At 36.2% G+C, this 14,185-nt stretch overlaps 1 protein-coding gene and 1 non-coding gene across 4 annotated transcripts in view; one reads left to right on the plus strand and one right to left on the minus strand.

The window, feature by feature from the left end:
- The window catches only part of GTF2E1 (general transcription factor IIE subunit 1), a 40,872-nt gene that overhangs the window by 24,807 nt on the left and 1,880 nt on the right, over nt 1–14,185 (minus strand). For 2 of the 3 annotated variants that reach the window (XM_007181859.2, XM_007181857.2), the window contains exon 2: nt 10,898–11,375. In XM_007181859.2, coding sequence (XP_007181921.1) covers nt 10,898–11,345 — 448 coding nt within the window. In that variant the 5' untranslated portion in view covers nt 11,346–11,375. Of the gene's footprint in view, nt 1–10,897; nt 11,376–13,339; nt 13,424–14,185 lie in introns of all 3 variants that reach the window. The other variant, XM_057546068.1, reaches the window with a different exon arrangement.
- On the plus strand, nt 3,733–3,863 carry LOC114237901 (small nucleolar RNA SNORA70). Its single transcript, XR_003623369.1, has one exon. It is a non-coding gene; the product is annotated as a small nucleolar RNA SNORA70 (small nucleolar RNA).

Here is a 14,185-nt window from a genome sequence, read left to right on the forward strand (position 1 = left end):
AATCTAAGCAAGAGATAATGGCTTAAACATTTAGAGAATAGCTAACACCTATCCTTCTCAAACTCTTCAAAAATATAGCAGAAGGAGGAACACTCCCAAACTCATTCTACGAGGCCACCATCACCCTGATAAAACCAGACAAAGATGTCACAAAGAAAGAAAACTACAGGCCAATATCACTGAAGAATACAGATGCAAAAGTCCTCAACAAAATACTAGCAAACAGAATCCAACAGCACATTAAAAGGATCATACACGATGATCAAGTGGGGTTTATCCCAGGAATGCAAGGATTCTTCAATATATGCAAATCAATCAATGTGATACACCATATTAACAAATTGAAGGTGAAAAACCACATATTCATCTCAATAGATGCAGAAAAAGCTTTTGACAAAATTGAACACCCATTTATGATAAAAACCCTCCAGAAAGTAGGCATAGAGGGAACTTACCTTAACATAATAAAGGCCATATATGACAAACCCACAGCCAACATCGTCCTCAATGGTGAAAAACTGAAACCATTTCCACTAAGATCGGGAACAAGACAAGGCTGCCCACTCTCACCCCTATTATTCAATATAGTTTTGGAAGTTTTAGCCACAGCAGTCAGAAAAGAAAAAGAAATAAAAGGAATCCAAATCGGAAAAGAAGAAGTAAAGCTGTCACTGTTTACAGATGACATGATATTATACATAGAGAATACTAAAGACGTTACCAGAAAACTACTAGAGCTAATCAATGAATTTGGTAAAGTCGTAGGATACAAAATTAATGCACAGAAATCTCTGGCATTCCTATACACTAATCTGAAATGAAAAATCTGAAAGAAAAATTAAGGAAACACTCCCATTTACCACTGCAACAAAAAGAATAAAATACCTAGAAATAAACCTACCTAAGGAGACAAAGGACCTGTATGCAGAACACATAAGACACTGATGAAAGAAATTAAAGATGATACAAACAGATGGAGAGATATACCATGTTCTTGGATTGGAAGAATCAACATTGTGAAAATGACTATACTACCCAAAGCAATCTACAGATTCAATGCAATCCCTATCAAACTACCACTGGCATTTTTCACAGAACTAGAACAAAAAATTTCACAATTTGTATGGAAACACAAAAGACCCCGAATAGCCAAAGTAATCTTGAGAAAGAAAAACAGAGCTGGAGGTATCAGGCTCCCTGACTTCAGACTATACTACAAAGCTACATTAACCAAGACAGTATGGTACTGGCACAAAAACAGAAATATAGATCAATGGAACAGGTAGAAAGCCCAGAGATAAACCCACACACATATGGTCACCTTATCTTTGATAAAGGAGGCAAGAGTATACAATGGAGAAAAGACAGCCTCTTCAATATGTGGTGCTGGGAAAACTGGACAGCTACATGTAGAAGAATGAAATTAGAACACTCCCTAACACCATACACATAAATAAACTCAAAATGGATTAAAGACCTAAATGTAAGGCCAGGCACTATCAAACTCTTAGAGGAAAACACAGGCAGAACACTCTATGACATAAATCACAGCAAGATCCTTTTTGACCCAGCTCCTAGAGAAATGGAAATAAAAACAAAAATAAACAAATGGGACCTAATGAAACTTAAAAGCTTTTGCACAACAAAGGAAACCATGAATAAGACAAAAGACAACCCTGAGAATGGGAGAAAATATTTGCAAATGAAGCAACTGACAAAGGATTAATCTCCAAAATTTACAAGCAGCTCATGCATCTCAATATCAAAAAAACAAACAACCCAATCTGAAAATGGACAGAAGATCTAAATAGACGTTTCTCAAAGAAGATATACAGATTGCCAACCAACACATGAAAGGATGCTCAACATCACTAATCATTAGAGAAATGCAAATCAAAACTACAATGAGGTATCACCTCACACCAGTCAGAATGGCCATCATCAAAAAATCTACAAACAATAAATGCTGGAGAGGGTGTGGAGAAAAGGGAACCCTCTTGCACTGTTGGGGGGAATGTAAATTGATACAGCCACTATGGAGAACAGTATGGAGGTTCCTTAAGAAAGTAAAAATAGAACTACCATGCAACCCAGCAATCCCAGTACTGGGCATATACCCTGAGAAAACCATAATTCAAAAAGAGTCATGTACCACAACGCTCATTGCAGCTGTATTTACAATAGCCAGGACATGGAAGCAACCTAACTGTCCATCGATAGATGAATGGATAAAGAAGATGTGGCACATATATACAATGAAATATTACTCAGTCATAAAAAGAAACGAAAGTGAGTTATTTGTAGTGAGGTGGATGGACCTAGAGTCTGTCATACAGAGTGAAGTAAGTCAGAAAGAGAAAAACAAATACCGTATGCTAACACATATATATGGAGTCTAAAAAACAAAACAAAACAAAAAAAAATCGGTTATGAAGAACCTAGGGGCAGGACAGGAATAAAGACGCAGACAGAGAGAATCGACTTGAGGACATGGGGAAGGGGAAGGGTAAGCTGGTATGAAGTAAGAGAGTGGCATGGACTTATATATAATACTAAATGTAAAATAGATAGCTAGTGGGAAGCAGCCACATAGCACAGGGAGATCAGCTCAGTGCTTTGTGATCACCTAGCGGGGTGGGGTAGGGAGGGTGGGAGGGAGACGCAAGAGGGAGGAGATATGGGGATATATGTATATGTATAGCTGATTCACTTTGTTATAAAGCAGAAACTAACACACCATTGTAAAGCAATTATACTCCAATAAAGATGTTAAAGAAAAAGAGAGAGATAATGGCTTAATGTTTCTAGACAATTCTATGAAAAAAATTTGAGTAAAAGTTTTTTACTTCCCTTCACTCAAGAAGCTTCTAGGATAGATAAAACAAAACAGAAGACAGTTCACAGTTCCATGTTAAAACCAAGTTACTGGGACTAGAATCGCTAGGATTTTAGTGAAATAAAGAGGAAACAAACTTCAAGACACATCACTAACATATGGTATTAATTTTACCACTCTGTAAAAATCCAACCACTGTATATATCTTAGGAATCAAATTTGGACATTGGTTCCCCTCCCACTGAATATTTTATAGATTATGTATATATGAGGAAAGGGAGTAAACTGGAGAGCCTGGGAAAATAAGACTGCCAAAAATCCTAAATATTATTCCCCATTATGCCACAATGTGTTCTGAAGACGGCCTAATTCAACATAGCATATTTTCTATATGAACACTACTATAACAAGGTGTTTCAGTTCCTAACCTAGGATTTCAAATTAATCAAAGTGACATTATCTTCTAAAAGCAGTGATAAAACATCCCCAAGCTTCTCTAATAGCTTCTCTATTTAAACTGTCAACTATTCTCCAAATCAAAGGGTGCTTTGAAGTTAGAGTTGAAAGAAACCATATATGGTATAGAATAGACTGAACTTATCATTTTACATATCCTTAAAAAAGGCCTACAATGATTGTAGGATTTGCCCAGGGAATAGTTACTAACATAGCCCAAGACTGGAAGCCAGCCATGGCTCTGGAATCCTAATACACTGTCACTTTGCTGTCTTATAGCCACTGCTTAAAAAACAAAACAAAACAAAAAAACCCTCTGAAAATGACATACCCACTGAAAACACTGATTACACAAAAAGACCCAATGTAATAAGTGCTCTGAAAAACCCTTACAATACTAACATAAGTCGGTCAAGCATTAATAACCAGAGCTGTTATAACAACAAAATATTTAATTAAGAATCACTTTCCCTGTGGAGGCCTGGTGTGCAATGGCTACAAACAGCAGCCTCCTGGGCAGTGTACAGCCTGTTACTTATACAGGTTGCCCTAAGGGACCTTGGAGACAGCCCTTTCCAGTGGACATTCATGTCTGGATGCTGTCCCCAATCTGGACTCCAGACAAGTATGTACAGTGCCTTTGGAAAGCCCTAGGGCACAGTGGCTAGGGTCCACATTGGCCAAGTCATAATATCCATCCACACCAAGCTGCAGAACAAGGAGCACGTGACTGAGGCCCAACTCAGGGCCAAGTTCATGTTCCCTGGCCACCAGGAGATCCACATCTCCAAGAACTGGGGATTTACTAAGTTTAATGCAGATGAATATGAAAACATGGCAGCAGAAAAGCGGCTCATCCCGGATGGCTGTGGGGTCAAATACATCCCTAGTTGTGGTCTCCTGGACAAACGGCTCTCACTCATGAGAGCTTTGGCACTGTCCCCTCCTTACTCATGCCCACCAATAAATCCTACTTTCCTGTCAAAAAAAAAAAAAAATCACCTTGCGTTCTCAGATTTCAAAAAGGCTTATGGAGGAGGGAGGGTGAGGTGGGGTTGGAGACATAAAGTGAAACATTATATAATCATAAAACTTACCAATTGTCAACACAGAGAAAGATGGAGAGTAGGGACTGGGTTGTGCGGGAGACCATAGAGAAGAAAAACTAGGTTTGCCATTTTAGTCTATCTATTTTTCTGTTATTTGAGTCTTCAACAAGTTTACATTCATATATTACTTACGTATTTTTAGAAGAAAGAAAACAAATGTTATTTTGAATTCTCCAAAAGCACTCAACTCCTTTTAATACACAAAAGTTACACAGTCATTCTTGGGATATTCTTTGAAAGCACTATCAAGTCCTCTGTTAAACCTTTTATAACTCAAAATGTTCAGGGGTATATGTATTAAAATGTTAAGCCAAATACTAAAGTCTCAGAAAGTCACCCTTTATTCTAATTTCCAAACTTATTTCATAAAGCAAATTTCTTCAGTTTACTTGGGCAAGGGGAAGTGTATGAAAAAAGGAATTGCTATTATAAAATAATAACAGACATGAGAGGAGCATAGTTATATATTTTATATAATTATTTTACCTATAATAAAATGGAATTTGAAAAATCATCCTTTAGCAATTCACTGCAGAACATATAACACTGTAAAATATTCATTTGCTGCAAAAGGAAAAAAAAAATAGAAGTACGTTTAATGTATTTTTAATTTCAGAAGATCTCAAATGTATTCATAATGTACCCAATATAACTCTACCCCCAAAACTCAATTTAATCAATGAAACTGACTTCTGTCCTTCCTTAACTGAACACATCTAGGTTTGGTCTAATCATGCATTATTCCTAGATTCTGGAACTCATTATAAAGGGGAAAAAATGTATTATGCCTGGGAGGGAAAACAATAAATTGAAGTGTGGTACTTGGGTGAATACTGAAGCTTATATCAATAATAAATTCTCTGAATTAGGCCCAAATCAAATTCATCTCAACATGCAGTGAGCAGGCAAAAAGTATGTGGTTTTGATATGACTATTTGAAAGACAATAATCAACAGAATGTTATATGCCAGCATCAAAACTAAAAAGCAACCTTTCACAAGTAAGTTTGTTCCTATGTAATCAGCTTCAAAATACAAAAAAGATAAAACACAGATGATTTTTAAAAAAAAAGTTTTCAAACCCTTAAAATCAAGAGCAGCAAAATTTTAAAAAAATCAGCCCTAAAGCTTTTGGTGGAAAGTGAAGGGTAGCAGAGAGAAGACATTTGTTCCTTACTATTTTTCCATAACTAGTTTTTTTTTTTTTTAACTTATTCTAATAATCACCTTCCTTCTGTCCCATCATCAGTCTCCCCAAAATCCACACCTCTGAGCTTTCCAGTGTAAGTTTCTAATGAACCCATCCTGGGCAAAGATTCCAAACCAGCAACTGAGCAAAGTAATCCTAGAAAGATTTCTTTTTATGTTTGTTTGTGTTTTTAGCATTTCAGGAATTGGAAATACTGCTTATAAGACATCTTCTTGCCTTCAGTAGAGAGAGATGAAGACAGGAAAAAGCCTGTTCTATGAAGGTGAGCACGAAGGAAACAAGTCTTTAAGAGGTTCATGAATACAGGACCCTGACCTAAAATGTTAGGTTAAAGGAACTGAAGAGGAATTTCAATGATGTGGGGATCAGGAAACTGATCTGTCTAAATCAAAAAGCATTCCTGCAGTCACAAGGAAAAGAGGGACTCGTGATTTAACACCAAACTTAGAAATGAATATCCCAAGTAGATGAGAACTTTACTTGAATATTCTGAGTGACTCAGAACTAACCACTGGAAGAGGTCTGTTTCCACTGTTGGCTATTTTTAAGAGTTATTTATTGGACACGTTTTAGAGTCAGTTTTTAAAGACTTCTTTTACACTAATCCTAAAATCTACCTGACTCTAAGTCTTTTCCAAGGAGCCACACAAAAGCTGTATCTCCATGAAAGCTATCGTATCTTCCCCAGTACTCATTGAAAACATTCTGGAAATCTATATGGCCCTACATTTTTTTATTACTTTGTAAGATCCTCCAAAACCTACAGTGTAACAGACATGTGTGTGTGTACCCACACACATTTGATGAGTTGAACTAGATAATCTCTTAGCTCCTATTTATAAGATTGTATTAAACAAACATTTATAAGATTCCTTTTTTAAAAATTTAACTTACTTCAAAGTTTATTTAAAATGGGATTCCCCTGGTCTCTAGGTGAATTCAGTAATAGGGGCTCCCAAACTATTTCTAATTCAAACACCTAACAATTTTACCCAACCCACAATAAAACTACATTGCCTTATGTGCCTTTACAGAAGCTATAAAACCATATTTTTTCACCTAATACTCCCACTGCTGAGAATCCTTAAGGAAAAACTTTAAAAACAAGAATAAAATGCTATATATACAAAAATATTCAAAGTGTCATATCTATACCAGCAAAAAAAAAAAATATATATATATATATATATATATATATATAATCAAAGTGCCCTAAAGGGGTGGAAAGGAAAACAGGGGAGAAAATCACACCTAAAAACATATTTAGAACACTAGGTAGAAACAGGAGAGTTGGTACATTAAGGGACCAAAAGATCACAAACTATTCTTGACTATGACTGTAATTATAAATAACACGTAAAAGGGTGGTGGTTTTGTCGTAATTTCTTCTCTTCAAAATTTTTTCTGGCACCATGGCTGCATAATTTTTAAATTAAAAATGGAAAATATAAAGCTATTTCCATATCATCTAACTTTAACACCTAAAAAGAAAATACAATCGCCCCCTCCCTTTTGGGGAAGAATGTTGCTGAATTTAACTTAGAAGTGTCATTAATGAAATCACTGTGGTTGAGATTGCTAAAGTAGAAATGCTAAGTCTCTTCATATGGTCAGAGCCTTGCTAAATCTAAAACATGCATTTATGAACTACAATATGCTATTCTGCTGATTGATGGATTTCATGCCATGCTACCTTTGTTCTGATTACATAAGACCCCCATATTTCAGGAAATAAAACAGCTGATTTTGCCTGATTAAGTTTCTGAAACCAGGGACTAGTGGGCAAAAGCTAGGCTATTCCATTTTAATAAAATTAGCAGATGGATGGACCTAGAGACTGTCATAAAGAGTGAAGTAAGTTAGAAAGAGAAAAACAAATACCGTATGCTAACACATATATATGGAATCTAAAAAAAAAAAAAAAAAGGTTCTGAAGAAACTAGGGCAGAACAGGAATAAAGACAAAGACATAGAGAATGGACTTGAGGACACAGGGAGGGGGAAGGGTAAGCTGGGACGAAGTGAGAGTGGCATGGACATATATACACTACCAAATGTAAAATAGCTAGCTAGTGGGAAGCAGCCGCATAGCACAGGGAGATCAGCTCGGTGCTTTTTGTCCACCTAGAGGGGTGGGATAGGGAGGGTGGGAGGGAGATGCAAGAGGGAGGAGATTTGGGGATATATGTATATGTATAGCTGATTCACTTTGTTATAAAGCAGAAACTAACACACCATTGTAAAGCAATTATACTCCAATAAAGATGTTAAAAATAAAATAAAATAAAATTAGCTATACATATCAAGCATCAAACACTGGGAGAGTTCAACCCCAGAACACCAAGGGCAGAATCTAAATGGGAAGTATGGAAAGAATCTACAATTTTCAGGAAAAAGAGAGGTGGGGGAGGGAAAAGCTATAAACTGAAGTAAGAAAATTGCTGGCTTATGTGTGAATTAATGCCGGTAAAACAATTCTTGCTGGACCCAATTTCCTGAGCCCAGAATTCCTGGATACTTATCTAGGAGTCACTACTCTCTGTCCAGTGGCAGAGTTGCCCATATACTTGAGTTAAGAACTTTTTATCAGGGAAGAAGTAAAGCCTAGAAGGCTTCAAATCTAATTCCTGAATACCACCAATTGCTAATATAAACCATAGTTTATAAACCTAAGAACTGTTGACATTGGAATGGAGATAGAAGCCCATTAGATACCTCCATCACTGGTCAGAAACACCATCAATCTCCAATAGCAACCAAGAAATAGAACAGCTTTGTACAGCACTGGCTTCGAATGAAAACTGTAACTATCAATTTAAACAGAGAATAAATATTACAGCAGAAAAACTTCCCTCCTCCTCCTCCGATACACATACCAAATGTTTATTTCTTGTCTTCTTCAAAATGAGGGGGAGAGAAATGAATACTGAGCAAAACAGGAAGGGAACAGAGGGAAAAAGTCCAAGATTTCTAAAGGGAATGTATAGAAGAACAAGGGAGGGTTGTCAAGGTACTAATAGTGGAAAAACAAAACAAAACCAGACTGACAAGGAGGTTGGGGGGTCTAATATCACCCAATTATCATATACTCTCTGTAAAGGAAAGTCCAAATGAAAAACCAAATTATAATCAAAAGGCAAGTATATTCTCATAAAGAGGGTTCCTAATAATTAAGAATTTTCAATCATGGTATCTCAGGCTTCACTGAGACACAACTGCCAATTAAGTTGACTATTAGTGTTGGCTGATCAGGGCATCCTCCCATGAGCGATACCAATGTAAAGTGACTTATTCTTGCTCTCCTGAACCCCTTCTTTCCACCATCATGTTGACCGTAACCCTCATATTAAGAATACAGTCTCTGTTCAGACTGGCCACAAAACAACTGTTTCAGTTTTAGCTCTCTTTCATAATATGTTTTCATGCTCCCTACCCTATCTCAATTCCCTCACACAAATAATCTTGACTATATTTGGTCAGGCCATCTCTTCCACAAGCCACCTGTTGATTACAACTAATTTCATTCAGACACAAACCCTAGGTAAAATTCGAAGAGCATCATGAATCAAACTCCTAAATACTGATATATAAGTAGTGGGATAACTTCCTTTTAGAAACTTTCATGAAATTAAATAAGAATCAAGTGATGCGTAAATGTAGTAGAAGCATATTCCTTTAGATTACCCTCTCTGAGGGACTGGATAACACCTTCACTGCAGTCAAGAGTGCCGAAGACGACCACTGTAACACCAACATCTGCAGAAAATTAAAAACCAAAACCCAGAGCTCCTTTAAGAAATCTGTTAGAGTGAATAGCAAAAATCATGAGACTTTTCTAGTCTACTTTGAAAGAGCTCCAGATATAGTCTACAACCTTCCTCTATAGTACACTCAAGCAATTCTTATACTCAGGATGGCTAAGATTTTCTCATAACCAAGACCTCTACTAGTTAAGCCCTTTCAAGGTAAATAGTTAGGTTCAGACAAATTAAACATTTAAGACAAATGTGAATTCTTTAAATGACTTTTCATCCAAGATGACTGCTTCACAGTAAATAAGGGGAAAAAAAAAGTCATAGGCCATCACTGCTCTTTTTGTGAATAATCTTAATTGATATTGGCATTATTTCCCATTAAAATTTTTTAAAATTCTTTAAAATGTACAATATATAACATATACAAAATTAAACATGTACATAAACCTGTAATTTTTTTACAATAAAACATTTCATGTGTAAAAGCTTAAATTATACTTTTCAGATAGTTATTTTAAAGTCAGATCTATGAACTAAAAAGTAACCTATACTCCTGAATTCAGCCATAACAAAGGGACAATCTAACTTAACAGCTGTGATTCTTTCTATAGATTTTTACAAATTTTTAACACAAAATTGATCCACTTGAGTAATTAGTAAAACTATAGTCTCTTTTCCAGTTTACAAATAACAGCATAACTCTACTGTTATGTATAGTTATGTACAGTATAACCTAGCACTTTAAAGTGTCCCATGTTAATGTTAGATATGTATTTTTAGAAAAAACAGGCTTTGTAGATTCTGTGTTCATTAGAAAAATCCTTAAAACTAAAGCATTTAATTAAATGAAGCAATTTATAACTCCTGTTGACGATTCGCTTCCATTAATGAATGGCTAAGAAACTAAATATCTATTGTTAACTTGGAAAGAGTGCCCCTCTTATTTCATCTGGCTAACTTTTACTTATCTTTCAGGCCCCCACTGTTTAAACTTCTTTGAGAGGCCTCCCCAAATCCACATTAGATGCCCTAGTTATGTCCTCCTGATAGCACTTTGCACTTCCACTAACAAAGTATTTAAGTTCTAATAATACATATTTATTATAACTGTCTGACAGTGACTGGCACAAGTAGATACTCAAATATTTGTTGAATGAAGAGTTCAAATGTAAACTTAGTAAAGTCAGAATAGCCTCAAAGTGGTAGAGAAAGTCAACCCTTTAGATTAGGCTGCAGTTGTAAATAAGGGATGGGGGCAAAAACAGAGGTAGAGGGCCATGGATAAAAGAACAGTCCATGGATGAGTACTCCCTTGTAAAGGAGAAAGGCTTTGCAACAGCTTCTAAAAGTAGTATGACAGTCAAACAGGACATTAAGACTAAGAATGACTGTATGCTTACTTACACCAATATATCCACTTTTATAATGATATATATGATCAGTTTAAAAACTAGATGAATCAACTTAAGAAAAAGGATACATACTTTAAAAAGTTACTTAAAAGAAAGATTCATAAACTGGAACAATCTCACCTGTCATGGGATCAAAGAGCTGATTAGCTTCTAAATCTGTAAAAGTACTACTACAGACAGGACATTTGAAGGAAGCCCGGTTGGTGGAATCTCTCTCATCAGTTTCAATCCTCCTTCTCATGTGGTCCAATTTATATTTTACCACATTAACAAGAGTACGATAATTGATAAAGTAGTAGTTGTGGCGAGTGGTTTTCCCATCTGCAGCAGTCTCTACCCTCATTCTGCACTTGATGAATTTGTCTCCCTTTAAATTATTCAAGACTGATCGAAGTTGCTTCCGATCAAACTTGAGCAGCTCCAGCATGTCCTCCTCTTTCACACAGGGGTTTCGGATCAAGATGTCCAAGGCCAAAGCATGCTCAATGCCATAAAACCCCCGGATCACATACTTGGCTAACCGCTTCAATGCTGCAGGAACCTCAGTGAGGACATCTGGATCCGCCATCTTTAGCAGCAAACTTCAACTTTAAATGTACTGAATTCAGAAAAAAAGAGAAAATTAGCTAGGCATAAGGACAAAGTAATCATTTTAAATCCAGAATAATCAACCCATTAGGTAGCTGGTAATTGCTATTCTTGGAGTGCCACAAAGGTACTTACAACATTGTTTTTAAAAGACTTATAATGCCTAAGCATTTAACAGAGAACAAGACTTTACTCTAGAGTACACAAAAGATTACATCTTAAAAGCTTGACATATTTCTTAAATGGTTACTTTCATGACCTACTGTGTGTTTAATTCCAAAAATTAACATTACTTATAGCAATGATATACTATATCAAGCTCACTTTATTTCAGAAAGAGAAACACAAAAATCTAAACGAAGTCTCATTATTCTTAATGTTACAGATCTTTGGGAATGCTGGGGAAAAAAAACCCTGAGAAACTTAGCAGTTAGCATATTCTTTTAAGTGCCTTTATTTCTCTTCTTGAGTAAAAATTTTCTACCAAGATAGATTCTAGGATGTTTTACATAGTCATGCTCTCACAATAAAATCACAACAAACCAAGAAATGCCTAAGTAATCACCAGCTGGGATGTTTGGCAAAATTACTGTTATAAATCTGAAAGAAATTAACAATTATATCCAGACAGCTTTACTAACCTTGAAAAGTTAAATGACCAAATAAGCAAAGGCTATACGGTTCTAAAAAACAGTAACAACAAACACCAAGATATCCTTAAATACTGGATCCCCTGCAGGACAAGTAGAAGTTAACTGTACCCAGAAAGCTGTCTTCTAGAAGCCCAAACTGGCATGGGCTAGACTTTCATGTGGTTGTTAAAAAGCCTGGGATTTGGAATTAGAGTCAGATAGCCTTGTTTTAGTGGCTGTGTCATCCTGAGCAAGTCCCTTAACAACTTCAAGCCACACTTCACTCTCTGAGAAACAAGGATAATATCAACTACTTCAATGAGGTTGTTGTGATGAATAAATGAGAATGTAATGTGCTTAGGAAGCACCTGTTAATAAAGACACCATCTATATCAATTTAATACATCTCAAACTAAAAACGGCCAGGCACACAGACTGTATCACAGACTATATCAAATGAAATTTCCCTACACTATAAGGAAATTTTTAACAGACATCCTATTGAATTATTTTCACAGGGAATCATATTGTTATTAATACTAGTTTCTATTGAATCTTTTATTTAAAATCAGTAATCAACCCTATCACCCTATTTTATAAGAAACAGTTTTATATCCACAGTACTATTCTAAAAAGATATTCCTAAATAACCAATGAATACACATATGGTGGGGGGGGGGTGGATATAATACCCTACCTTTAATAAAGGAAAAATAAAAGGAAAGTCAGTTATATTTTAGATTGTAAATACTCAGGCATGACTATATATAAGAGATAACAAAGGAGCACCTAGATCCAAACCTGTGGTCCTAGAGCCTTCCTGTCATCCCAAGGCTTAAGGATGCCAAGCAAGTGCCTGGGTTCAACACCGAAGTAGTAGCATAACACACTGCGATATGCATTTTATTCTTTCCAATTTGGCCTATACATTGAACTTGAACCTAGTTTTGGGGTTTTTGTTTTGTTTTGTTTTACATGGTCAACAGTTGGCAGAACACAATATGTGGCTTCGGAAACAGACCAAAGGATGGCAGACAAATGTCAAAATAACCTACTTTTCCAGTATTATTTCCTACTATTGTACTCCCCTCCCTGACCTTCCACCCCATATACTCCATTTTCCAGGCCAATGGTTCTCGACCCTGGCTGTAAAGCAGAATCATCTGGGGAGCATTTAAAAGTACCCACCCTGGGCCCCATTCCCAGAGATTCTGTTTCAGCTGGTCTGGGCAGGCCAGATTAGGCATCACACTAATTTTTAAAGCTCCTTAGATGACCCTAATATACAGAATAAGTCCCTGACCACTGTTACCAACAAACTGGGTACCTGACTATTACATACCTGGCCAAAGCACATCCTGCAGGGGGAGGGCCCTGTGCCACATCATTCAGCCTGTTACCTTTGCCTGAAACACCCTAGGGGGCCCTAAAGATTTGAGAAAGGGAGTGACAAGAGAACTCTGTGGTCCAATAGTTTTAGGTTTTGAATGCCAGTTCCACCATTTCTTAGCCTGTGACCCTGGAAAATTCTCAGCTTCAGTTTCATCAGATTAACAGTGCCTTCCTCATAGAGTTGATGTATGAGATTAAATGAGATAATTCATGTAAAGTGTTTGACTTTCAAGGCTGGCATCGTAAGAGTTCCATTAAGTACTAGCATACATAATAAGACTCCCTACTTAGAAAAGTGACTCTTAAAACAATTTGAGAAGCGGGCTGAAGTAAGTGAAAATGGAGGCACTGTGGAAGCATTAAGAGCGCTAGTAATCAAACCTAAACTACGAAAGACAAGAAAAATTATAAGAGGACAGGATGAATGAAACTTATTAGAGAAACAAACTCAAAAGGACCCAATAATACATTGGAAATGGAGTTACAGAGTAGGAAAATTTTAAATAGCTATTTGGGGTTTTTTTCCCATTTTTTTTTATTGTGATAAAATATACATAACATAAAGTTTACCGATGAAGTATTTTTAAGCAGACAGTTCAGTAATGTTAAATACATTCATAATGTTAACCAACTACCACCACCAACCACTTCCACAACTCTTTTCACCTTGTAAAACTAAAACATTATACCTATTAAACAATAACATATAGCTATTTGTTTTAAACCAGTGTAACTAGAAGAGAAAAGTACTACTACGAGAAACAGGTTAACACCTGAAGAGGAACAGGTTTGGAAG

This window comes from Balaenoptera acutorostrata, chromosome 4, assembly GCF_949987535.1.
Source record: "Balaenoptera acutorostrata chromosome 4, mBalAcu1.1, whole genome shotgun sequence".
Taxonomy (NCBI): Eukaryota; Metazoa; Chordata; class Mammalia; order Artiodactyla; family Balaenopteridae; genus Balaenoptera; species Balaenoptera acutorostrata.